Raw genomic sequence first — 24,805 nt, 5'->3', positions numbered from 1 at the left:
GACACCATCCAAATTTTACAGTGAAAGGCAGGATGGGAATTGCCAGTTTTGAAATAATAAAGGTGGAAAAGTTGGTGCAAATTGAGATATTATCAATTAAAAAACAACAGGATAGCTGGGAGGACCTGCAGGAGAAGTGATTGTTAGTGTGTAAACACAGCAGGCCTTTGGCTGATCTGTAGAAAGAGGTGAAGGTGCTCTGAGAACAATGCCTACTGCTAACAACAGCAGAGAAGCTTTGGAAAATCTGTGTATGAGACCCCTGGATTTGATAGGGATGTGGGAAGAACACTTTAGTGAATTCTGCTTCCCCTGATTTGAGAAAAATCTGACAAGTGAGTCAGGAGTGTTTCATGGCTGAATATCAAATCCTGTCAGTAATATTAACATTTTTTAAAATGGTATTTGCTCTCTCCCTGTGACTAATAGGAAATATTTATTAAGCCAAAGAACTTTACATCACAGGTTACAAGTGGGTTACAGTTTCTGAGTGAAACAGGAGTCTGTGATTATTCAGGGTTGTATCCTAAAGGTCTTGGACAGGAAGGAAAATATGTAAAGGTGACATGGCAGTCTGCATGATATGTCTTCTTAAAGACTTACAGGACCCTTGTGTTCTCCTCTGTGGAATCAACTCCAAAGTTTAATTTTTGCCATTTTATTTTCCTGCCTTACATGAAGGCATGCAGGGAACCACATGCAGTGAAAAATGGCCAGGCAGATTTGAGTGCATGAAAGAAGCAGTTTTGTCTTGGAGATGTCCAAGCCTAAGACTGGCAAGGCTGAGTGGCCTCCAAAAATGTAAAAAAACCCTGAGAATATATCAAGTGATTAAGATTTATTTTGCCAAAGAAAAATGTTTTGGTCTATTAAACAGTTATTTTAAGTCTGAAAAAGCAAACCTTAGAAATAAGCAAGAGTAAGGTATGGAAGGACTTTTGCTAAGGATCAATTATGAATGCTTTTTGTTTTGCAACAAGGACAAGATGCTGATTCTGCAGCTTAAGACTTGGGCTGTGATTTTAGTGCTCTGAGTCAAGTTCATGCTCTGTGACTCTGATTTGGGCCCAGATCCATAAAGGAGCTTAGGTACTTAAAACATGATTTAACTGGGATTTGCTACCCTAAGCTGCAGAATGCAATCTCTGGAATTTGACAAACTCCCTTATAGACTCATGTTTAAACAACATCCTACTTTATGGCCAGAACAGCTTTTGCCTCTAAGGATGGCACAGCTGCTGCTCTGCCTGCCCCGGCCTGCCCAGCGCTCAGCCAGGTGTGATGGACAGGGTGGCAGGCAGGGATGAGGGCAACAGGGACACGGACAGGGCTCTGGGATGCAGGGACACGGGCAGGGATGAAGGCAACAGGGACACGGACAGGGGTCTGGGGTGCAGGGACACGGGCAGGGATGAGGGCAACAGGGACACGGACAGGGGTCTGGGATCCAGAGACACGGGCAGGGATGAAGGCAACAGGGATACGGACAGGGGTCTGGGATGCAGGGACACGGGCAGGGATGAGGGCAACAGGGACACGGCAGGGGTCTGGGATCCAGAGACACGGGCAGGGATGAGGGCAACAGGGATACGGACAGGGGTCTGGGATGCAGGGACACAGGCAGGGGTCCGGCACCCAGGGCAGCACCCGCTGCCCCAGCGTGCGCGGCTGTGGCAGCGCGGGTGTCAGCCAGCCCTGTCCCAGGCGGTGCTGAGGCCGCCTTCGAGCGCTGGCGCAGGACGGGCCGCGGGCCGGCCCGGGGTAAAACCGGCCCGACAAGGAACGGTATTTTCACCGTGCACTTACACGAGCAGCGGCCCCGTACAGCCGCGGGCCGACACCGGCCCCGGGGGGCGCTGAGCGGGGACGCCGCGATTCCCTCACACGAGAGGTACAACCGGGAGCGCTGCGCGTTCCCCAGGGCCCCCGGCCCCAGCTCCGGCCTCGGCCTCGGCCTCGGCCTCGGCCCCGGCCCCGGCTCCGGCTCCGGCCCCGGCTCCGGCCCCGGCTCCGGCTCCGGCTCCGGCTCCGGCTCCGGCTCCGGTCCCCACCGCCGCCACCCGCGCACAGGGACCCGCAGGCCGCTCCTCCCCCGTCTGGCGCGGCACGGAGGGAATCCCACGGCGGAGGGCGGGGAGGGGGCCGGGCCGGGCCCGGCCGGGGCGGGGCGGCCGCCGGAGGCCGCGTCGCCGCTATAAAAAGCGGAAGCGGCGGTAAGAGCTCTGCTGCCTTGCCCGGTTCATCCCGCGTTGCCTGCTCACCCCACGGACATGGCGCTGTCTGGCGACCCCCATTTCAAGAAACTGGTGGAGTGGCACAAGGCCAACTCCTCCAAGCTCATCCTGCGGCAGCTCTTCGAGGCCGACAAGGATCGCTTCCAGAAGTTCAGGTGAGGCCGGGCGGCCCCACGGCTGAGCGGGGCAGCGGCCGCGGGCCCCGGGGCTGCCGCGCCCGGGCGGTGCCGCGGACGAGGCCCGGGGAGCCGCAGGGGCGCGGCGCGGCCGGGCCTGGCGGGCAGGGCTCGCGTGGCCCCGCTCCGCTCGCTCCCTCGCGCAGCCCCGAGCGGGAGCGGGGCCGGCAGGGAGCGGATGGCGCACGGCCCGCGGTGCCGTGCCTGCCACGGCGGGGCCGCGCCGGGCGGTGCGAGGCCGATGGCGGCCCGGACACATGCGCCGGGGGGGCCGGGCCGGCGGCGGGGGGAGCTCCTCGCAGCCCCCGAGGGGCGGCCGCGCCGCCTGCCCTTGACTCATCCTTGCAGCAGGGTACGTGCCGGGCAGCACAGCGCCCGCTGCGCTCGCACAGCCGCACTGTGGGGCGGCACTCGCAGCCTCTCGCACGCCGTGCTTAGTCACGATAAGCTCCGCGATAAAATCGCGAGGGGCCGCGCATCCCCCTGAGCCCCCTCCGCCCGTAGGACCCTGCCCTGAGACAGGCAGCGGGGGGCGGTGAGGAGGTTTAGCCCTCCCTCGCCTCACGCGATCGCTGCTGCAGAAAATGCCTTGCAGCGCGTAGAGGAGGAAGTAACAAGTGGAGGCAGCGTGATGATGTTCAGCGCCTTCATCTTGTGAAGTGGGACACGTATTTTCTGTTTGCTGGAGACCGTGCTGAGAAGGCGCGTGTGTGGTTACGTTGTTGTACTACAGCAGCAGTCGGAAAAGTCTAATATTATGAGATGCATCTCAGATTTGAGTTTTAAAGTGAGCCTGAGTAATAGAGATAAATTGACCTTCCATTCTAGAGTGTTGTGATAAGACTTGTTGCTTGCATCAAGCTTTTCATTGCTGCCCTGCGTAAAGAGATTTTTTTTTCCCCTCTTGAGCTCATTAGAAAATTGTAATTAAAGATTGTGTATGAAGTCCTGCATATCATATACGTATATATGTGAGATAAAATATAATTTGAATTGATGGAAAAATTATGCTGAATTTTTCAATTACCGACTTCACTTGGCCCTTTTAATGGGACTTCTTATATTTTTAAGAAATTGATCAGTAATATCTTATTAAATCTGCTAGATCCTCATGAATAAACTTAGTTCCCATTGCAAGTTTTCCTTCTCTCAAGTATTTTTTGGTGAAATGGCCTTTACTGTGGTTATTTATTTCAAATAGCTCCTCTAATTCATGTCCTTTTGTGCTGCCCATAAGTAAACAGTTCAAGTGTCTCAAGTTTGCTTCATCTGTCTTGATCCTTTCTTTTAATTATTTCAGTCCTGTTTCCTGAAAAGGCATCTCATTCTAGTCCAGGAGAACTTCCTCATAGTAAAGTACAGTTGCAGAGCTGATAGCTTCACTGGTACTCCTGCCAGTGCTGGCTGCTCTGAGCCAGATCAGCTGGAGGATGGTAGTTAATATCTGTTGAAAACTGTAATCTGCGGGTTTGGCCACGTGGTCCTGTGTAGTTTGCGACTTCCCTCACATGAGATTAAGATTTAAAAGCATCTTTTAGTTATGCTAGGTGTTGTAAAATTATTGACTTCCTTCCTTTAGAAGGAAAAGAGAAACTACCCAGGTGAAAGTGCTTCCTGATACTGGTTCTGGAGGAATTTCAGACTGGTGGATAGTTTTTAATCTGAGTATTTTATATCTGGGCACAAGTGTCTATTTAATATTATTGGAAGAACCTTACACTCACCAACTTCATCCTATCAGATATGTATACAGAAGAGCCTTTCTTCCTTTTGACCTTTTTTTCCTAGTTCAGAATTTGTATGTCCTGTTTTCCTGACAAGGAGTGAAGCCACACCTGTAAGAGATCTTTGCCTTCTTTGCCACCCAAGGTGGTAAGGAAAGGCCTTGTAGGAACAGGAGTTCTTATCAGCATGGGCTGTTCACTGGAAACTGCTGGTTTTGAAAGGGTTAGAAGAGATGTGATGCAGCCATCATAATACTCAGCAGGTAAAGGGATGTCTGGGTGCTGACAAAGGTACCCCTGGTGCAGATAGAAAGTGTTAGAATTCTGACACTCCTGCTGCTTGGCTTGTCCATTGTCAAGGATAAGAGTAAATGGAAAGTAGGTGTAAATGGAGAATGTGGTGGGAGATGCAAGCATTGAGATGCTGCAGGTGAAGGGCTGCATCACTTGGAGGTGGCTGTGGCCTACGTGACAAGGCTCTTGTCCCCCCCCAGCAGTGCTGCCACGAGCTGCTGCATTGCAGAGTGGGTACTTGGGCAGGGCACAGCTCAGCTGCAGAGCTTGGGGCTTCTGTTTAAACAGGTGGATGGATCCCTTGCTATAAGGTCTTAACCCAGGATTACATTGTACACTCTATGCTCCACCTTGTGTGTGGGAAGTTAAGTCTGGTAGCCATTACTTGATTTGGCTTTGCCTGAAAAGTCTTGGGTAGCACACTTCTGCAGTTTCTTCCAATGAGCAGTGTCTTGAATCCAGCCATAATTTCATGAGATATTTTGTCTTCTGGTCTAGTGAGATTGATTTTCATTCATATATGTAAAGTAATGAATTGCAGGTAGAAGACATTTCAAGTAAACATGAAATCCTTTTCTTTGTGGAGTAGAACACTGGGAAAGGCTATCAGCTGCAGTTTAATGTAGAAGGAGAATTTCAAGAAGAAAACTGAAAAAGTGTTAATATGCTGATGGTCTTGCTGTATCATTAGTGAAATGTGTTCAAGTCTGAGATGTCTTTAAATAAATTGCATCAAATATCAGAGACTTGTTCTTTTTTTCTTCCATGCTGTATCTGAGTAATAATTGTGGCAGGTGAGCCAAACCAGCCCTTCCACTAGCTAGCCATATTTCAGGGATCCTGGTGCTGGGGGGTCAGGGTTTCAGGATTACTGTTGGCAGCCTGCTGAGGAGAAGGGTTGTTAACAGCACTGATGCTGCTTTTCCTTGCTTGTCTATGTTCTCACTTATTAGAGAAATGTGGTTCTAAGACTGCTCGAAGTCACCTTCCTTTCCTTATTCACACTTATACTTTAAGACCATAAGAAGGATGTTACTGTTAATGAGCAGTTAATGAAGTTAACAGTAAGTGAAACCACTGAAATGTTAAGGCCTTGCTGGTTATCACTGTTCTTGTGAGTTCAGCTCCATTCTTCCTTTGAAGAATCTTGCCTGCTCTGTCATGTTATGTATGAATAGCAATTACGCTGTGGTGTGTCCCTGTGAAGTCTCTGGCATATGTGGTGGCTAAAATAACAGCATGTTTCTGTGCTCAGGTATTGAGGAAGAAGCAGCAGGGGAGGCAATGAACAGGGCAGAAACACTGAGAATTTAGATGGCTGCAATTTCCTGTGGGGGCTGTGTGTGGACCAACAGGGAGAGTAAGATGTGCTCTTATCAGACTGACTGACAGAATTCAGCTCTTCAGTTAGAGTAATTGTAAAGATTTGGTTGGAAACTATTGCAAAGAGGAAATTGGTAATACAATATGGTAAAGGACTAGAGGAACTGTAGGACCTATCACATAGATACAAGGATAGTAAATACAAATGGGCTCACTTGGTTTCTGCTGGGCTACTATTGCTCTGTTTCCTCTCAGATGTGAGAGTGCCTGTATTCTGATGGGTTAGGCTGTAGTTTACAAGTAATTTGTTAAATAATTTGGAGACCTCCACTGAAGCAATGAGGATAGTGAGACTAAACCATGCACAAATGGGGTTTGATTCTGCATAGTAGTTGACAATGTTTCTGTTCTCAATGTTGTATAGATTTTTAAATTAGTCTTGTTCAAGACTCTGTATGAAAGAATGACAGGATCTGTAGGAAGACAGTTTAATTTTCCAGCAGCAGAAGAATGTGAAAAGCTTTTTACTTTGATAATGTATTAGGAAAAAGCTGATTATTGCTAGAGAATGCTGGTGGAAACAGTGTGATTGTCCAACTATGCATCAAATATACTTAATTGTGTTTGTGTTTTGACAAGCAGAAAATGGACACTGTGAAAAACATGGTTTTCAAAAAAACAGCAGTCATTTTATGAAACTTTTTGGGCAAATTGGTCACTCTTCTTTACTAACTTAGTCTAATTAGGATTTTTGTAATCTATAGCAGAGTTACCTTTGTCTTCCTTAAAACAGTCACCCCTCAGGAACGTGCAATTAAACAACCTGTTGGTTTTTGACAGCTTGACCCTGAATACTGACCATGGGGATATCCTACTGGATTACTCCAAGAACCTTGTTACGGAAGAAGTGATGAAAATGCTGATGGAACTGGTAACTATTTAAAATCTTGCATTAATAAACAAAATAACTTTTACCTGCAACTCACTATTCTAGCATGTTTAAAAACGTTAGCTAACATTTAAGTTAAAAGGCATCTGTTTACAAGTCTTGGCAGGATTCAAATTCTTGCAATGTCATCTAGCCCCGAGTTACAAAGCCATTTTTCAGTGCTTCTCTGCATAAAAATGTGCTTTGAAAAAGGAAAAGGATTTTTTTTTAACCTAGAATCTAGTGGGTCTTTTAATCTATCGTAATTTTTGTTTCCCTGTCTTGTGTTAATGTAACTGGACCTTTGTAATACATGTGGACTTCCACTATTTTAAGAGGAATCTATATTTACCTTTCTCAGGCAAAGTCAAGGGGTGTGGAAAGTGCCAGAGAGCGCATGTTTAGTGGGGAGAAGATCAACTTCACTGAGGTAAGGCTATTTCTGTCCATGGTTCTTTCCACTTTAGTTGTGCTTTTTATGGATGTTTATGCATCTGTGGAAGCAAAGGCTGAAAAAATTTACTTTAAATACTTCATTGAAATCCTGAGTGATTGTAATGTTTGCTACACTACTTGAAGAGAAAATTTTACAGCTCTTACTAAAAATAACTCCTTCCTTCAGTACATCTTATTTTAGAGATTTTGGTGGTATTTTTTTTCCTCTTCCTTGTTTTGTGGAGAGGAAGATGAGTTAGACCTTGCAAAAGACACGGAGCAGAGTATTGCATTCCAGGTATCCCTTACATGCTTTTGCCTAGTGTTAGTGTTTATAAAGCTCAGTAAACTTCCTAAAGGGTGTGAAGGGAGGATTGTGTAAGACCTCCTCTTTCGGGCTGTGATGCTGCTTGTCTTTGGTGCAGTTAACAGTTGAGAATATACACAGTCTTGGGAAACTAGCCATGTATTTCAGTAAGAGGATGAGTACCTTCCTCCTTTTGTAAATCTGAAGGTTCTAGTTACAATTAAATCTTTACTAAAACACATAAAAAGCAAACTGTAGTTTTTCTGATATTAAAAATAGGATGGAAACTGGGAACTCCACAGTACAGTGGGTTTAATTAGTCTGCTTTAAAAATTAAGGCTACTTAGTATGTTTGAGGCAAATTCAGATAAACCAGTATTTCCTTTGACTTGTCTATTGACTGGTTTAGCTATTGCACAAGCTGTTTGCTTAAAGTAACTCAGCAGTTGGACATTGTATTGTTTGTGAATTAATCATGTTTGTGAAAAGGCACAGACAGAAAGAAATATAGTTTCACTGGAGATGGGGTTCCTCTTCTTTATGTATTAATGCCTTCAATTCACAGATGTAGCTACTGAAAAAAGAAAGCAGGGAAAGAGGGTGAGGAGTCTTAAATCTGTCTGGAGGGTTGTTTTGTCTCATACTGCCTTTCACTAGCCTCGTGCAACACAATTTATTCCAGGGTTTACCTATCTCTGACTATGTTATGGAGTTGTTCTTCATTGTGTATTGAGAGCAGGTGCAGCAATTGAAGTCTCAGAAGGGTGCAATTTGCACAGAAAGCACCTAAACACAATATCAAACTCTGATGTGTTCGGTTTCTGCTGCTAGCTTCCTCTTTTCCTGCTGTCTTGATACCACTTCATGTATCTTGTAAGTCTAGAAACGTCTCTTTTCTTATCAGGCTGTTCCTCAGTTACTTCCTTCCAGTTCATCAGGTTGGGGTTTTTTTGGCTCTGGAAGAGGAGCATGTGGACTGTGGAATTGTCAGATGTTAAGCAGGATGCTGTCAAACAGCATGAATAAACCTAAAGCTGTAAGACATGAGGGAGCTTTTTGATGGCAAGAGCTGACTCGTCCACGACTCTTGATCTGCTTCAGCACATTCTTTGGATATTTGTCTGAAGTATTTTAGACTTGTCTGTGTTTGGTGCTGCAGGCATTGGCTGCATGGTGTGTGCCTATGTGGAAGTTCTTTATAGTGCACCCATGTGTGTCACTGCCAGGTGTTTGTCCCAGACGAGTTAAAACTTGGAGCTTGATATGGTGCAAAGAGCATTACAAGGTAACTCATCTGACCAATCATGGGGACAGCCTTTATAGCCTGCATGGTGTTTAGAGAATACTTCTGCTTAACCACAGAGATCAGGTCAAGTATTCTTCCTCTTGATCACATAAAGCATCCTTCAAGCCTGATAGTGAGCAGTACTTACCAAATACCATTCCATGGCTGAGTACTGCAAAAAGATTTCTCTGTTCATCCCAAATTTAAGTGGGTATACTTTAATTAGCAAGTGAAAGAGGTTTTTTTGTATTCCAAGTCAGTAACCACAAACTGAATGATTTTTGAATTAGCATTTGGTATTTAAATCATAACTTGGCAGTTCATATTGTCTGTGTTATCTTTGTCTCACAGTGCCTCTCACTGGGGAACAATGAGGTAGAGCAGACTAATTTTTTAATTTGTTCATTAGTATTGCCTAATTCTTTCATTCTGGATTAAAACTGTTAAGCTCCTAAACAGCTGAACCACAGGGCAGATTTCAGTGCTTTGACTTATGTGCAGCTGAGGAGAAGTAACATAAATCCTGCATGCTAAGAGATTTCTTTCTTATAGTACAACTACTGCATATATTTGGTGTGCAAGTGTTCAGGCAGCATTTAATTGTGGGCAGTGGATAGAGGGATGTGGCTATTGTATCTTTTGTTGTCAAATGTTTAAATTATTTCTCTTCCTATATTAAATGGAGTACTCAGGATCATTGAGAAGATGCCTGAGAAAATAACTTCAGCTGCTTGTTGTAATTGATTTTTTTAGTACTGTCATCAATAGGAAACAATTTCATTCTTGAATGCCTAAAGCATGCCAAAATAAAGATCACTGGGTCATGAATATTGCTGGATTCTGAACCTCAATCTTTAAATGCTTTTAAGGGGATTTTGAGCCTTTTCTCCCAAGTAAACTATTACTTTGCATATAATGCTGTTGTGAACCCCCTCCACTGAGTCAGTGAAGTGAGAAGGTGATTGAGGTAGCCCTGATGTGTGTATGCACACACCCTGAAAATACTGCTCTACTAATCCCAGTTAATCTAAGGGATTTTTAAATCTTGATGACTGTACTGCCTTCTGGATGAGGCATCTGAGGCCCTGGGGTGTAACTTGGAAAGAGCCTCATCTCAGTTTTTCCCCTTGTTTCAGAACCGAGCTGTGCTTCACATTGCTCTGAGAAATCGTTCCAATGTGCCAATCCTTGTGGATGGGAAGGATGTTGTTCCAGAAGTCAACAAAGTATTGGACAAAATGAAACGCTTCTGTCAGGTATAGTACCACCACAGCTTATTTTTTAGGTATTTGTTTTATATCCAGCCAGGTTCTTACATGTGGATTGTAAACTGGCTCACATGAGTTGTGTCCTTCTTGGAGGTTTGCAATAGTTGTGGCTCAAGCATGGAGTTGGAGCTGGTTTTATGGATTCACTTTTCTCTCTTTGCTTCCAGTTGGGTTTTTCTTTAATGGGCTCCCTAGATTTTGTTCCTTCAGCAGTAATCTTGTGTGTACTTTGGAAGTCCTGTAAATCATTAAGTACCATTCAAATATTACTTTATTTCTTGCTAATTTTTCAACTAATGGGCTGCACCAGGTAGAAACTGCCTCTTAACATTTGTGTAAAATCAGAAGGGAGGTAGAAGTTCCCAGCTCCATTGCAATTTGATTATGCTCTTCTTAAATAGTTTAAGGAACTTCTGGTTTTAGGTCAAATTACTTTGATTCTATTCTGTTTGCAGAATACCCACCTGGGTAGTTCTAATGCATTTTAAACAAGGCTGTGAGGACCTGGACCTGCTTGGTTGCTGTTGTGAGTCTTAGCCAGGTGGCAGAGCCTTGTTTCACTGCCAGCTCATACTTCTAATCTATGCTGAATGAGCTTGCATTCTGTTCTGTTCTTAATGATAAATGCCAAAACCACAATAACTGACACCAGTTGGTGTGGATTTGGTCCTTTCTTCATATGCTGTGAGACTTGAATGGCCATGGAAATTCTGTGGTGTCTGGCACTGTAGAATTTCTTGCTGATTAAGGTTTTGGTAGTGCAAAACAAGAGTTTTCACTGGTGCCATCCTCTTGTTTGCTCTATGGTTTCAATGATCAGAACCTGTGAATATCACTGTCATGTGGATGTGTCTTCTCTGCAAAATAAAAATCACATTAAGCAGTTTATTTAACAATATTAACAAAGATGCTGGTTTCAGTTGACTTAGCAGATGGGATTTTAAGACTGTGGCAATATCATCTATGGGGTACAGGAATGCTGTTAGTAAAAATGAATTTTCTCTTTGGAAAAATGAGAAGTTTAAACATTTGTAGCAAAGGAGAGCCAGTTTCAGGATAACTAAGTGCTATGTAGAAAAATTGCTGCAGAATTGGGGAATGTCCTTGGAAGTATTCATGATACCAGAAAGATTGCTTTTGTGGTTGGAACAGATTGAATGCATAGGTGGTAGATGATGGACAAAATTCAATGTAGAGTTTTGGTTCATGATTGGAATTTTGTTTTGGAATGCTCAGTGAAGTTAAAGAACAGGAATAGAGCAGGAACTTAGACCATGTGCTGTTAAAGTGCAGCCCAGAAATAAATCCTAATGCAAAGGACACTTGCAAGAGAAAAGCTTTTAGAATGCTTTGTCAATAAATCTCTTATCTCTGTGGCTTTATTCATACTGTCTCCCAGCTTAGTTAGTGAAGCTCTTTCTAATTAAAGATACTTATAGAACGGCTTCAGGTTTGAATACTTGTTGCACATAGCTTAATGCCCAAGATTTTATCTTTTTTGGATAGATGTCTCTTGCCTTAGCAAACACTGTAAATGCTACAGCAGTTCACACAGTAGGGGGAGAGTTTTAACTTCATGAAGTGTTTGATGTTTCAGTGTGGTTTTGCTTCTATCTTAGACATAACACAATGTCTAGCTAAGAAGGTAGCTCTGAGTGTTGGCCTTAATGTCTAGAGGCTTGAGAGCTGTCTTTGGCAACTTTCTACAACAGTATCTGAAAACAAAGCCTGTTTCCTGGTTCTGGGTTAGCATCAGTAGCTTTAGTGTAAGTATTAAATGGTCATTGTGTCTTTTGTTTTGTTTTGTTTTTTTTTTTGCCACAGAGGGTCCGCAGTGGTGAATGGAAGGGCTACACTGGAAAGGCAATCACTGATGTGGTCAATATTGGGATTGGTGGCTCTGACTTGGTAAGCCCTTGACTTCTGTACACCCTGCCCATCTTTGTGTTCATGCTTACAGTGAGGATAAAATCTAATTGTGGCTTCTATCCAGGGCCCTCTGATGGTAACTGAAGCCCTGAAACCGTATTCCAAGGGAGGCCCTCGTGTCTGGTTTGTATCCAACATTGATGGTACTCATATAGCCAAAACCCTGGCTGAACTCAAACCAGACACTACTCTCTTCATCATTGCATCAAAGGTATGTCTGATACAAGCACTGCCTTGGCCTGCTCTGCTGATACAGAGTTTAGTCAGAAGAGAGGGCTGTCCACAGGAATATCTAGATCAGGGACTTCCAGTGTGGATTATTTCTAAACAGGCCTGTTGTGATTCTTTCTAAACCTGCAGTACTAGGTTGTGCTGAAATCCTTGGGGATCTGTAAGTCAAATGCTGAGAATTACTTAACCTAAATAAGATACATGAACAATTTCATGTTGTCTGGGGTTTATTTTTCAGTCAATGCATGTTTTAGCTTTATTCACAAAAGTTTATTTTCCTGCATTTCTCTGTAGGTGGAATGTAGGATCCAATGTAATTATTTCTTTGAAAGTCTGGATATTATTTCATTCCTAAAGAAATTTTGATCCTTTATTTTAAGTACAGTGTATTTGTTAAACGTTTGGGTTTTTTGCCTTAATGAATTGCATGTACTTTAAGAATCTCCATTTTATTGGGTAGTCACAATACCTTCACCTAAATAATTTAAATGCTGAGTTCCTTGAGCACTATAAATGCTAAGCTGCTTTACTTAAAGAGGTAGAGATAGTCTGCTGCTACTTCATAAGATGACCCGTATTTCTGACTGCAGACTGAATAGCTGCCTTTAAGTCTTGCCTTGCTAAGAAACTTAGTCTGTAAGCAATAATTGCCAGCAGCCCTCTCCCTCTGAGGAATGCTTCTGTCTGAGCAGAGGAAAGAGGTGGAGACAAACTTCATGGTTATGTAACCTGGGTTGCCTTTGTTTGTCAAGCACAGTAGAATCTTTCTGCTGTTGGAGGCAATCTGCAGCAAATGAACGTGTGTGCAGTGCTGGCTGTGCTCTGCACAGTAATCATTAGCTTATCTTGGCTCTGCTGCAGCTGAGCAACAGCTTATGGAGCAATAAGGAAACTGCACAAAGTAATACTAATGGTCACTTGCAATAATTGAGTCCAGGGATCACGGTTCAAAGGCTTAGAAAACTGCCAGATTGAAAAAGTAACACTTGAGTTTGTTTGCCAGACTGGAGTTAGCTAATTGGATATATTTGGAAGAGGATGAATGGCATTTTTTTCTTTCCATAACAGGCTTATGTTTCATAATGAAGTATTTCTGGAGATGGATGAGAGTAGGATGAGTCTAGTGGTCACCCTTAAAGCTAAATTTTGATGGCTGAGTAAATCAGAATGGTTGTAGATACTTTCAAAACTGCATGACTGAACTTCTGTGCACACTTCATAAAGCAGGAAAATGTTTTCCTCTAATCAGCAAAAGAAAAATTATGACAAGAGTCTTGGCAGAAATGAATGCTCTTCCATGAAAAAATAGGAATTGAAGAACAATAGGACAGTCCAGCTGGGCTATCCTGTTTAGATGTTCAGTTTGTTTTTAGTTGAACAGTAGTGCTTTAGTCTTTTACTAAAAAATCAAAGTAGGAGACTTTAGTCTCAAGGTTTTGCAAAACAGTTTGGGGAATGGGAAGGTGGGAGGTGGGGAATAATTATTCCAATTTCAGATACATACTAGCTTAAAAATAGATGGTAAATCTAGCAGTATGTGTTTACTAGATTCATAAGCTTGCTTTTTTCTGTAATCTGGCAGCAGCTGTGTGTTATGAACATCTAGAATCACTCTGCTCTAATTATCTGAACATGTGATGCTGTAGTAACCTGAAGTTGTTTCCATGTTAAGAACACTGTTTTACTAATTTGTTTTTCACTGTGCAGACCTTCACCACACAGGAAACCATCACCAATGCAGAAACAGCCAAAGAGTGGTTCCTGCGTGCTGCTAATGATGTAAGTCTGAGATGTGTAGCCTAAGTAACAGAATGCAATGTGCAGTTTCTTCCTGGTCATTCTGTGTGCTTTGGAGCAGAGCCAGTAACAGCCCAAATATAAGCTTAGCAAATGATGTACTGAGATCATCTCAGGGCTTTGGTAATGGCAGACTATTTTGTCCAGACAAAGTGATAACCCTCTAGTTTTTAATTTTAAGTAGTTCTCATGCATTGTTCCTCCAAATCTTGCCTGTTAAGTAATAGTGTATTGTTTGCCTTAGAGCTAAACAATAATTTGGTAGAGCTACTAGTAATGAAAAAACAAGAATAGTGTGTGTGGCACTACCTTTAAATTATTGCCAAATCTTTAAAAACTAGAGATGAAGCTATGGTTGGAACAATACACTGACATTTCTATGGCAGATGGCTGTGCTATGAATAGGAACTTTGTATTTGGCTGTTTCTCTCCTATTTCAAACTCTTAAAGGAAAAAAGCAGATACTGCCTGTTCAGGTAATTAGGATGGTCTGTAACCTGTTCCAGTCAGAGTAGCTGTACTTAGTTTGAAATCTGGGCTTTGAAATTCCTCCTTCACTACTGTTCAGACAGCTCATCTTTATCAGAACACCTTCTGAAAGACTGAAGTCTGACTCTGGAGCTTGACAGTTATCAGTAATTCCAGTTGTCTTGGTTTTTTGCCCCTGGCTGGAAGGGTGGTGGGTGTGTACATTGAACTCCATCTGCTCCAGAGCTGTGGTGGTGGTGTCCAGGCTGGTAACACACTGAAGGAGAGGCTGTGCCCCTCTCTGGAGGGAGTGCTGCTGGAGGCCTTGATGGGAATATCAGCAGAGTGTTCTCTCTGGGAATGCTCCCAAATCCCACACTGAATGTGAATAAGATGATTTCAAATTAATAACAACTGATGATTGTCAACAGCATTTTGTTTAAATGGTAGCAGATCAGCTTTATAACCAGAAATGAAAATAGTTAATGTTCTAGATCTAACTATGTGTTTATTTTTATTAAGCCTTCAGCTGTGGCCAAGCATTTTGTTGCCTTGTCTACCAATGCTGTAAGTATAGTCAATCTAGTTAATTTTTCCTATGTACCTTTAAGGCAGCCTTACCTTAAAATCTAGCAAGGAAGCCTATCCTTTAAGATGCTTGAACACCAAATTTTAGCATTCCTCCTGAATGGAAGCCTTTTTTTTTCCCTACTGAAACTAACTGAAACACTTCTAGAGTACTGAGCTGTACTAAGACTGGACTTTGATTGTAGGTGTGTGCTTCTTCTGCTAGAGCTTTAAATTTGAAATCAAGAGCTCTTGAGCTTGAAATTACTTGTTATTAATGTTACCTCTAATTGCCTAAGTTGTGTGTGAATGCAGTTACATAAGCAAATGTTACTCTGAATTCCAGGTAAGAGCAGGCAGTTTGAAAAATGCTTATGTTGAGCACACTGTGTTGTGGTGCTTCATGCAAAAGTATGAAGTAGAGAGACTGGCAGTAATTAGAAGAACACTGCAGTCATTGGCAGGGTGTCAGGAACTGACATTATGGTTCTGGTAAATGTAAACTGTCAGTCCAGCTTTAACTGTATGGCCACTTAGATTCATCAGGAAGTGAATGGATATCATTGATTTTTAATTGTGAGTGGTGATAGTTATTTCTGGAAATTCAAATGTAATTTTTTGTGATGGATATGATGCATTTTTTAAAATAGATGTAGTTGTAGGATTGTTTATTTAATAGATATCAAACTTGTAGTTGCTTGCTTGGTGTAAAGCTTTTTATGACTGTTGTTTTTACTGACGGTGTTTTTTCATGTTTATTTTAGCCTAAAGTTAAAGACTTTGGAATTGACCCAGAGAACATGTTTGAGTTTTGGGATGTAAGTAAATGTCTGATATTATGTGGTAGATGTTAACTGTTAGCTTTTTCTGAAGCAAGTAAGATGATTCCAACTGGATGTCTTGAAACTGCAAAAGCTGTTTCTAAAACAGAAACTCCTAAATTATAGGAGTTGTATTCAGTGCACTGAAATACCTGAAAACCCCTAACTAAAGGCAAATTGAGAACTCTTGCCCAGTCTGTTAAAATGTTCCAAAGGTCTGAAGAGGACCTCCATGTTCTTGGCTGTCTAATCAGCTCTTGAGTAACAGGAGATAGTCTTGACTTATTGCTCTATGCAAGTAGTTATTATAAGCTGTGACATTTGCCTGTTGGTGTCTATGGTATATAACCTAGGCCTGGTAAAGGTCAGACATCAGAAATGGGAGCCTGAGTAGGGATTTTGTAGCAGATGCATATTTTAAGTATACTGCCCTTAGTCTTGGTCCTTATACTTAATTAGAAACAGGTTGGTATGTCTCATTGACTAAATGCCTGACAAATGAGCTGCTGTTCAGATGTTATTTGGAATGTTACCTTTCCCAAGTGTCAGAATTTTGCTGAAGCAGTCTTTCCCAGTAGAGGAGTGATACTATGAAAGCAGTTATACAAGCTACACTTTAAGGATTTGGAAGTTAACTGGAATCAAGCTATTTACTTAAGAGATATTATAAAAATTGGACAAGTAGGATAAGTTCAGACTCTCAAAAAAGGCATTAATTATGGTGCACTGTAAAGTGCAGCTTCCCTTGACTATGCCAAATATATATAGTGAACTATCACCAGGTGTATTGGTTTTGCTGGGAACAGTCTAAACACATACTGCTGTTTTCTGATAGTTTGAGTGTAAAAGCCTTGCACTTCTCCATCTCAACCATCTCTTGTTTGCAGTGGGTTGGTGGTCGCTACTCCCTGTGGTCTGCCATTGGTCTCTCCATTGCCCTGCATATTGGTAGGTGCTCCTGGGATGTCACCATGCCAAGAATTGCTCTTTGCTTCAGGAATGTAACTATAGAGTGCATTGACAACAGGGGATTGTGAATCAGATTTGGGGCAAATACTATTTACCTGCCTACTCTGAGTGGTTGGATGTGGGTGCTAAAAACCAATCTGAAATGTAATAGAAATGTTGGTGTTTTATGTAAATACAGTTTTGGAAATTACCCCGTACTTGGGGACAAATAGTCAGATTGCATTGCTGTAGTCACATAGCCAATAGTGCCTGATTTATGTAAAGCTGTGGCAGTGTTGAAAATCAGACCTTGCATCTGACATTGCTGAACTTGAAGTAGAGTATTTAGTATCTGTGAGTATACACACACTAACACCAAAGTCCTGTCTCTGATTCTGCATGTGAGCTCTGTTTAGCATTGTTAACTATGTCCTTCTGCTATTAATTCCTTTTGTTTCCAGTACTTTGTCTAGGCTATAGGGCCTGATGATTACACTTGTTCCCTCCTCACTGCTTTCAGATGTTTAAAGTCTGAAACTATAATGTCATTTATTTTTCTAGGCAAAAGCTAGAATTCCCTTAGACTGGGATTAGAATAATAATATTGGGTTTGGTGTTTTTTGGAATTATATGAATAGGAGTTTTCATGTGTAGAAAAACCTATTATAAGAGCAAAATAAACAAGTCAGGCACTTACTGTTTCATCTGCAATAAACTGTTCACTGCTGCTGTCAGACAGATTTGGTGCTAACTGCTGACATGCCAGCCTATCTCCACTTCTTCCTCTTAGACCCCTCAACTCCCACAGCTGGCCTCTGACCGTAGGTAGAGCTGCTGCTTTGAGTCCAAACACTTCACCTCCCAATTGCTATGTATGAATCAGGATTTCTGTTTTTTCAAGAAAGACTAGCCTTAGTGAAACTATTCATTTGGGAAAGTGAGTGGAGGTTTAAATAGCCTAACTACAAAGCAAAGAAAGCTCAGGTGAATCGTTAGCAAGAACGGGGAAGGGAGGGGTAGTCTTTTTCTTTGAGAATATCTTATTAGAGCTTTTTCTCCTCACAGCAGTGCAGAAATCCCTGCTGTGCTAGCCTTGCCCTGTTTTTTTTGGCAGATGTCTCCCACTGGCTGTGATTAAGTGTTCAAACTTGCTAAAAACTATGTGGCCTCAAAGTAGGTTCTGTATTAAAGGCCTCTGTTTTCCTTCTAGTTGCTCGTTCTGCCTGAATGGGGATTTTAGGCAAAGGTTTTTGAATTATGTTTCATGAAGTTGGACTTGCTCTGAAGTCTGGGCTTTAAGCATAAGTGAATGTCTGGCTTATGGGAGAAGTCTAAGTGCAGCTTTAAACTTGATTAGTAGTTGGGAGCCTTGCTGCACACAAGGAATCAAAACTGTTTCACAGTTGTCTCTATAGGGAAAATGAAGTTTGAGTTGTAATAGTAAATACAAACTGACTTCTTTCCCTTTCCATTGTTAGGTTTTGACAACTTTGAGAGTCTGCTTGCAGGAGCCCACTGGATGGTGAGTGTGGGATCCCCATTTCAGATTTGTTCTTCTTTAAGAGTTGTTAGTAAGGAAAGGGAAGGCATGTTGGTTTCTAAAGTTCAGCTCCCCACGTCCTCATCAATGATGTTAAAATGACAGTTTGTGGGAAGCTCTCACTGGATCACCACAACAATAAAACCAATGTAGGAGTTGGGAGGGATGACAGTTGCTTTGTCAGAAGTGTAACTTTGCTTTGTGTGGTGCAGGATAATCACTTCCACACTGCCCCCCTGGAGAAGAACGCGCCCGTTCTGCTGGCCATGCTGGGGGTGTGGTACATCAACTGCTACGGCTGTGAGACCCACGCCCTGCTGCCCTATGACCAGTACATGCACCGCTTCGCTGCCTACTTCCAGCAGGTAGGGCTGGGCACGGCACTTCCAGCCAAGTGCAGATAACATTCTGCCCTGGTTCAGCATCCTCAGTGCTTTGTGTGTGAGATAAACTGCAGTCACTTAATGCATGTCTTCAATTGCCTCAAGAGACTGGTGCCAAGATAGATACCAGCTTATTTCCTCACTTAAAGACCTTTTCCTCATACACTGTTATCTTGGTGTCCATAATTTAATCAGGTGTATCCCTCATGCTTAGAAAATTTCTCTATACAAGCACTATTTATTGCAGTTGAAGTATGTATGGAAACTGATACTGAGTGATCCTGCCCTTCCCTGCTTTAGGGTGATATGGAGTCTAATGGCAAATACATTACCAAAAAGGGCTCTCGTGTGGACTACAGCACTGGCCCGATTGTGTGGGGAGAGCCTGGCACCAATGGGCAGCATGCTTTCTACCAGCTCATTCACCAAGGTAAACAAACTGTTAAATACCTTGTTCTGGAGTTAGTCTAAATGGCTGCAGGAGTCTGCTGAGTTTGCACTTGTTTAGAGGTTGGACTCCTATCTAACCTAGCATCACATTGCTGTGGGGGTTTTAATTAGGAGCTTGTGAAGGCTACAAGATGCAGGTTTTAACAACAATAAGGAGGTCCAACAAAGCTGAAATTCCTGAGCTGTATTGTTACTTCCCCCTGCTGCAAATCATAATGCTATTCTATAAAGCTTGTAAAAATGACTGAGTCTGCCAGCAACTCTGAAAATGGGGTGAGAAGGGAAGGTTTTCTAAGACTTACCTGGTGCAGAGTTATTTACCTGGCTTTTACAGGAACTCGCATGATTCCCTGTGACTTCCTGATCCCAGTGCAGACCCAGCACCCCATCAGAAATGGCTTGCATCACAAGGTAAGTTCTTTGTCGGGGCACCATATGTCTTGTGGCTCAAGGCACTGAAGCTTACTTTGGTATTGCAGTATGTGGTATTTCTAACTGTCCCTTTGGAACTAAAGCTCTGTCAACATTCACAACAGATTTAAAAATATCCATATTATAATTGCAAGTTATATGTAATGCAGTGGTACATTTATTCTTGAGGCAATTGCAGTGACAGATCTTGAGGCAGCTCAGTGGTGTTTCCTGTGGGCCTACTGAAGCTGGAAAGAGTTGAGCAATTAAGTGTTTAAAATTCCTTGAAGAATTTTAAGGAATGTAGTTCTTGGGGAGTAGGAAGAAGCAAATTCTCAGACTTGATGTGGAACCATCTCTGAGGAAGCTTTCAAGAATTAAATCCTAGAACAAAATGTGGTGACTGTAGTGGTATGGCTGCTGTGATGGCCTTCTACACAGATGTTCATAACCTGTCCAGTTTTTAGTTTATCATCTGACTAAGGATTTTCAATGAACTAAGATTCTTCTTAACTTCTAAGGGTGGAAACACATTCAGATGAACTATTTACTGCATACTTCACAAAAAGCATCTTTAGTCACTGAATTTCATTCTTGTCAGGATTTCAGATTACAAGTGCTGTTTGCATTGTGTAATAGTAATCTTTTGTCAAGTGAGACCAAACACAGGTGAAAATTTTAAGTATGACTTTGCAAAAGAAAAAGAAAAAAGGTTTCAATTGACTGTAAAAAACTTATTGTGTCTTCAGGTAGGACAAAACCACAAATAAATTTGCAGTCTAACATTAGAAAGGGAGCAATAAGTTAGAATTTTGCACTGCATTGGTAGGGATTGGTGTATGGTGAGCTGTGGGGATTTTCCTGCATACCTATGAGTAAATATGTCTTAGCTGGGCTACCTTTGACTAATCCTTGCACCTGGCTTTCCATGAGATGGCATAGAATGAGATAAAATCATAGATTATACTGAGTGAAAGGGCTGTGTGAAATCTTGGCTCCACTGGTGCCTTTGGGAAACTTGCTGCCAGTTTCAGCAGGAGCAGGATTCTGCTGAACTGTCCTGGTTGTTTGGATACATGGACTTTAGTACATGTAGTAATAGTAACTAAGTCCCTGGCACTCTGAGGTAAGAAGCAGTAGCTAAAACTGATACATTTTTTTACTGCCACAGTGTTAAAACTGACTTGTGTATCTAGACTAGGTCTTGGTATGGGCTCAAGCCCCAGGTACCAGTATTCCAGCTGTGGAAATGGTAACTTGTGTTTCTTTCTACCCGCTAGATCCTTTTGGCCAACTTCCTGGCTCAGACGGAGGCCCTGATGAAGGGGAAGACGACTGATGAGGCTCGCAAGGAGCTGCAGGCAGCCGGGCTGAGCGGGGAGGCTCTGGAGAAGCTCCTTCCCCACAAGGTGCCCGGGGGGCTGTGCTGGGGGTGGCAGGGCAGCTGGGACGGGCTGGCACTGATGGCACCTTGGCAGGGCACTGGGAGCAGGCTGCGAGCAGCGCTGGGGCTCGGAGGCTTTGGAGGTGTTCCAGGAAACATGGGCTATCTCAGCACTGCCCTGGGCTAGTGACTTTTGGGTTACTTCTTGTAGCCCACAGTGGCCAGCTATGGTGCTTGGAGACACACTTTCTATTGTATAATTCCCATGTTTTCTTACACAATTTTATGGTTGAAGGCCTTTAAAGCTTTCAAAACTTTGCTGCTAATGCAAATAGTCCAGTGTGATCTCTAAAGAAGACAAAACCTGCAAGTTTCTGATGTATCTCTTGTTTTGAAAGGTCTTTGAGGGAAATCGACCAACCAATTCTATCATGTTTACAAAACTCAACCCCTTCACCCTGGGAGCCATCATTGGTAAGTAAATACATTTCTCATCTGTGAGTTCTAATGAAGACTTTGTGATCAAGTTTATTGATAAATCTCTTTCTGCTTATAGCCATGTATGAGCACAAGATATTTGTTCAAGGAGTTGTCTGGGACATTAACAGTTATGACCAGTGGGGGTAAGTTTCCTTGGTTTGTTTCTTGTATACTTCTTGACAGATTCTTGAATCTATCATGAGTTAGAGAAAAGACAATCAAAAGGGTTTTATGCTTGGAGCACATGATTATGGGATAGTTATAAATGAAAACTATTTTTCTGGGGATAGGTTACCATTCTATAATGCATAATGACTTGTAGATAAAATTTTGGCTAAGGACCTCTTGAATTTAGAAAATACTATGAATGTAAAAAAGATGCAGTAGTGAGGAAAACAGTCAAGCAGGCTGAACACATACTCTGAGAATAGGAAGGAAAATTTTTCCCTATAGCATGGAAAAGAGAATTATTTTACCTCTAGATTAGTAGGCAGCTTGAGTGGCATCTGATAAGGAAAAGACTGATTGCCTCTTAATTTTCCTGTGCTGGACAGACAGCATTTCTGGCAGAGGTCTGTGTATGCAGCAGCCCTTGGTTTCATGCAGGCTGCATCTGTGACTGAGGGCTGTGCTGGAGCTCTATGTGTGCAACAGCAGCTTGGGGGAGTCTGTCACTGTGTCACTTAAAAATTTAGTCAGGAGCTAATCAGGTTCTTTCATCTGTAGTAATATGAACTGTAAACATACTGTATGGCTTAGGCTGAGGGATTGAGAAATAAGATTTTTCAGGTGCAGCCTGCCTATGCCATGAGGGGTTGTTCTGAAGAGCACACTTGCTCCACAGGTGTAGAATATCAGTTTACACTAAGCTGCCTTCATCTTTGTATGTGTTCTTTGATGCTGTGCTACCACAGCTTGTTCTATAACCAAATACTGTAGCAGAACCTGAAAATGGCAGACTGTGTCTAGTACAAGCTGATGTCTGCTGTAAACTCTGAGGTCAGGAGTGTGGTAGGAGTAAGTACAGCTTTTACTGCTACACATGAAATTCCAGAATGGCATCCAAAACTGAAAGGTGGGGATGCTGTAGAACCAGCCTTGTTCCTTGCAGCTGTTGGAATATCCTAGGTTCTTAGATGGTGGGGCTGTAACTCCTGGATAGGTGCTGGGGGTGCTTCCAGGCTGTAGCTCAGCTGGTTGTGGTTTGGGTGACACAAATCAGTGTTCTGAGCACTGTCCTATTCAACAGTGAACAGGAGCCAGCTGAGTGCATTCTGCAGTGGGGCAGGCTGCATAACACAAGTGAATACTGAGGTGAAAAGACTCTGCTTGACTCTGAAAATGTTCACTTAGACATCCTGTAATTTGAGCTGTCTGCTCAGCTAAGGAACAATGAGAACTCCAGTTTTTCATCAATGGCACTGAATTGAAAACTTCAACAGTAATTTTTGAGGGGTGAAACATCACAGTGTTCACTGGGAAGTTACTTTTTACTGGCTTCTATTTTTAATGTCAATGGCTTATAGTAAATATGTTTTTAGCACTAACATTGCTTTCTTTTTCTTCTCCTGCTTTTATAAATGCAGAGTTGAGCTTGGAAAACAACTTGCCAAGAAAATTGAGCCTGAACTGGAGTCAGATGCTCCAGTGACATCTCATGATAGCTCAACAAATGGGCTCATCAATTTCATCAAAAAACACAGAGCTTGAAATGAAATACTTAGAGGACGTCGACAATCTCACCACCGAGTACCCAAATCTGTTGTAGATGTGCTTTTTTTAGCCACTTTTAACAAAAATAGCACTTTACAGATGTAGCTCTCTTCACTTGTTGCAGTTAATCTTGTTGCGTCAAGTGTTACAAATGAAACTAGTTTTGTGAAACCCTGAGATTGTATAGTTGCTTTCTATTTCTGTGGCTGTTAATCTGTAAAGTGCAGCTGGTATATTCCTCAATTCTTATCCCTCAACTTCCTTAAAGATGGTCACCTACTGATACAGAAAATAAATGGTATGGTGGATGAGTAAAACTTCTTCACTCTATTTTTGAAGTGCAGCCCTAGTAACATTTGCCTCACTCACTGTGTAAGGTCCTCTGAAGCCAAGTAAGCTGACTTCTGTCTTTTTGGACTGGTTCTATGTAAGCTGGAAACTAGAATGTGTTTAAAGAATCAGACCTACAGCTCTAGGTTGTTCGGTTACATTTCATCCCTTTTGAGCAAGGTACAGACTATTCCCCCCCCCCCCCCCCCAGTGCTACTGTGAAAATGCAAGTTTACTGATGTTTGGTAAAAGATTTCCTGTTTTGTCTGTAAGCTATGTGGACAGCTATATAAAAAGAAAGAAAGTTCCTGAAGAGACAGTGGTATCTTAACTTTTCCAAACAGTTTTCCAGAGTTTGTGAAGCAAAAGCTTACGATCACTTGGAGAAGAAATGTTTGGTATCCTCCAGGGGCAATTTCTCACTGTTTAATCGGTGTCACTGTCTGACAACACTGAAAGAAATAGAGAAACCTGTTGTCAATACATTGTTTATCCTCTTTTGTTCTCTACTACTGTTAACCTCCCTGCTAGCATACTGGCATGCTCTGGCTATTGTTCTGTAACACCTTTAATAAAGGTAAGACACAAGCATTGAAAGGAAGCTTTGGTTCTCATGCCCCCAGTGGTGACTGCACTGTGTGAGCTGGGCCCCTCAGGGCCCGTCTTTGCCGTGTGGCGTCGCGGGCAGGGCTGGGTGCTGCGGCTCAGCCTCCCTGCTGCGGCTCCTCCACGGCGCTGCACCCTCGGCCTACCGCGCTCAGGATCCCACCCTTGGAGCAATGCTTCCATATGAAGAGAGCCCGCTAGAGGGAAAGCGGCCTGTTCTCACCGGGGCTTTAACCCTCTCTTCCCGCCGTGCTCAGGTGCTCGGCAGCGCTCCCTCCTCTCTTCTCCCGCTGGGTCCCTGCGCGGCCGGGCCGGACCCGCCCGCTCCCTGAGGGGCCATGGCCGCGCGCGGGGCGCCCCCTGCCGGCGCGGCCCTCAGCGCCCAGCCCGCCTTGCGGCCGCCGTGAGGGACCGAGCCCGGGCTCACACTGCGCGGGGGGCTGCTCGGGGCCGGAGCGCCGCGGGGCTGCGGGCAAACACAGCATGAGAGCTGTAAAGAGGCTTTAAAAAGAGCTACTTTTCCCTGCACGGCTTGAGGAGGCCACAAGTAATGTGCAAGCGCGGGTCTGTGGCTGCGTTATGAAGAGGAGACTGTAAAACCTTCATAGGGTTCAAGAACCTACTGTCAGTGACAGGAACGTTTTGTGGCCTCTGGGTCTTTGCCTTTCCCTAAAAGGGACTCTGTGCTGTTTTCTGACCTGTGCCCTGACACATGGCCCTGACACGCAGCCACTTTGTGACTCGGTTTCCTGAGCTCCACTGAACTGGTTTGA

The 24,805-nt window shown here is 43.2% G+C and overlaps 1 protein-coding gene across 1 annotated transcript; it reads left to right on the top strand.

Annotated features, from left to right (window-relative positions):
* The first annotated feature begins 2,200 nt into the window (after positions 1-2,200).
* Positions 2,201-24,023, top strand: GPI (glucose-6-phosphate isomerase). The gene is made up of 18 exons (XM_059857792.1): positions 2,201-2,389; positions 6,592-6,682; positions 7,041-7,109; positions 9,843-9,962; positions 11,799-11,882; positions 11,968-12,114; positions 13,842-13,913; positions 14,922-14,966; positions 15,731-15,784; positions 16,675-16,735; positions 18,214-18,257; positions 18,488-18,640; positions 18,959-19,088; positions 19,443-19,519; positions 20,800-20,928; positions 21,302-21,377; positions 21,460-21,526; positions 22,970-24,023. Exons 1-18 carry the CDS (start codon positions 2,271-2,273, stop codon positions 23,091-23,093), a joined length of 1,662 nt encoding a protein of 553 aa, XP_059713775.1. The 5' UTR covers positions 2,201-2,270; the 3' UTR covers positions 23,094-24,023.
* The last annotated feature ends 782 nt before the right edge of the window (positions 24,024-24,805 follow it).

The sequence above is a fragment of the Haemorhous mexicanus genome, chromosome 12 (assembly GCF_027477595.1).
Source record: "Haemorhous mexicanus isolate bHaeMex1 chromosome 12, bHaeMex1.pri, whole genome shotgun sequence".
NCBI classification, from domain to species: domain Eukaryota; kingdom Metazoa; phylum Chordata; class Aves; order Passeriformes; family Fringillidae; genus Haemorhous; species Haemorhous mexicanus.
Note: the sequence above shows the minus strand (reverse complement) of the source record. Positions and strands in the feature narration are given on the sequence as shown.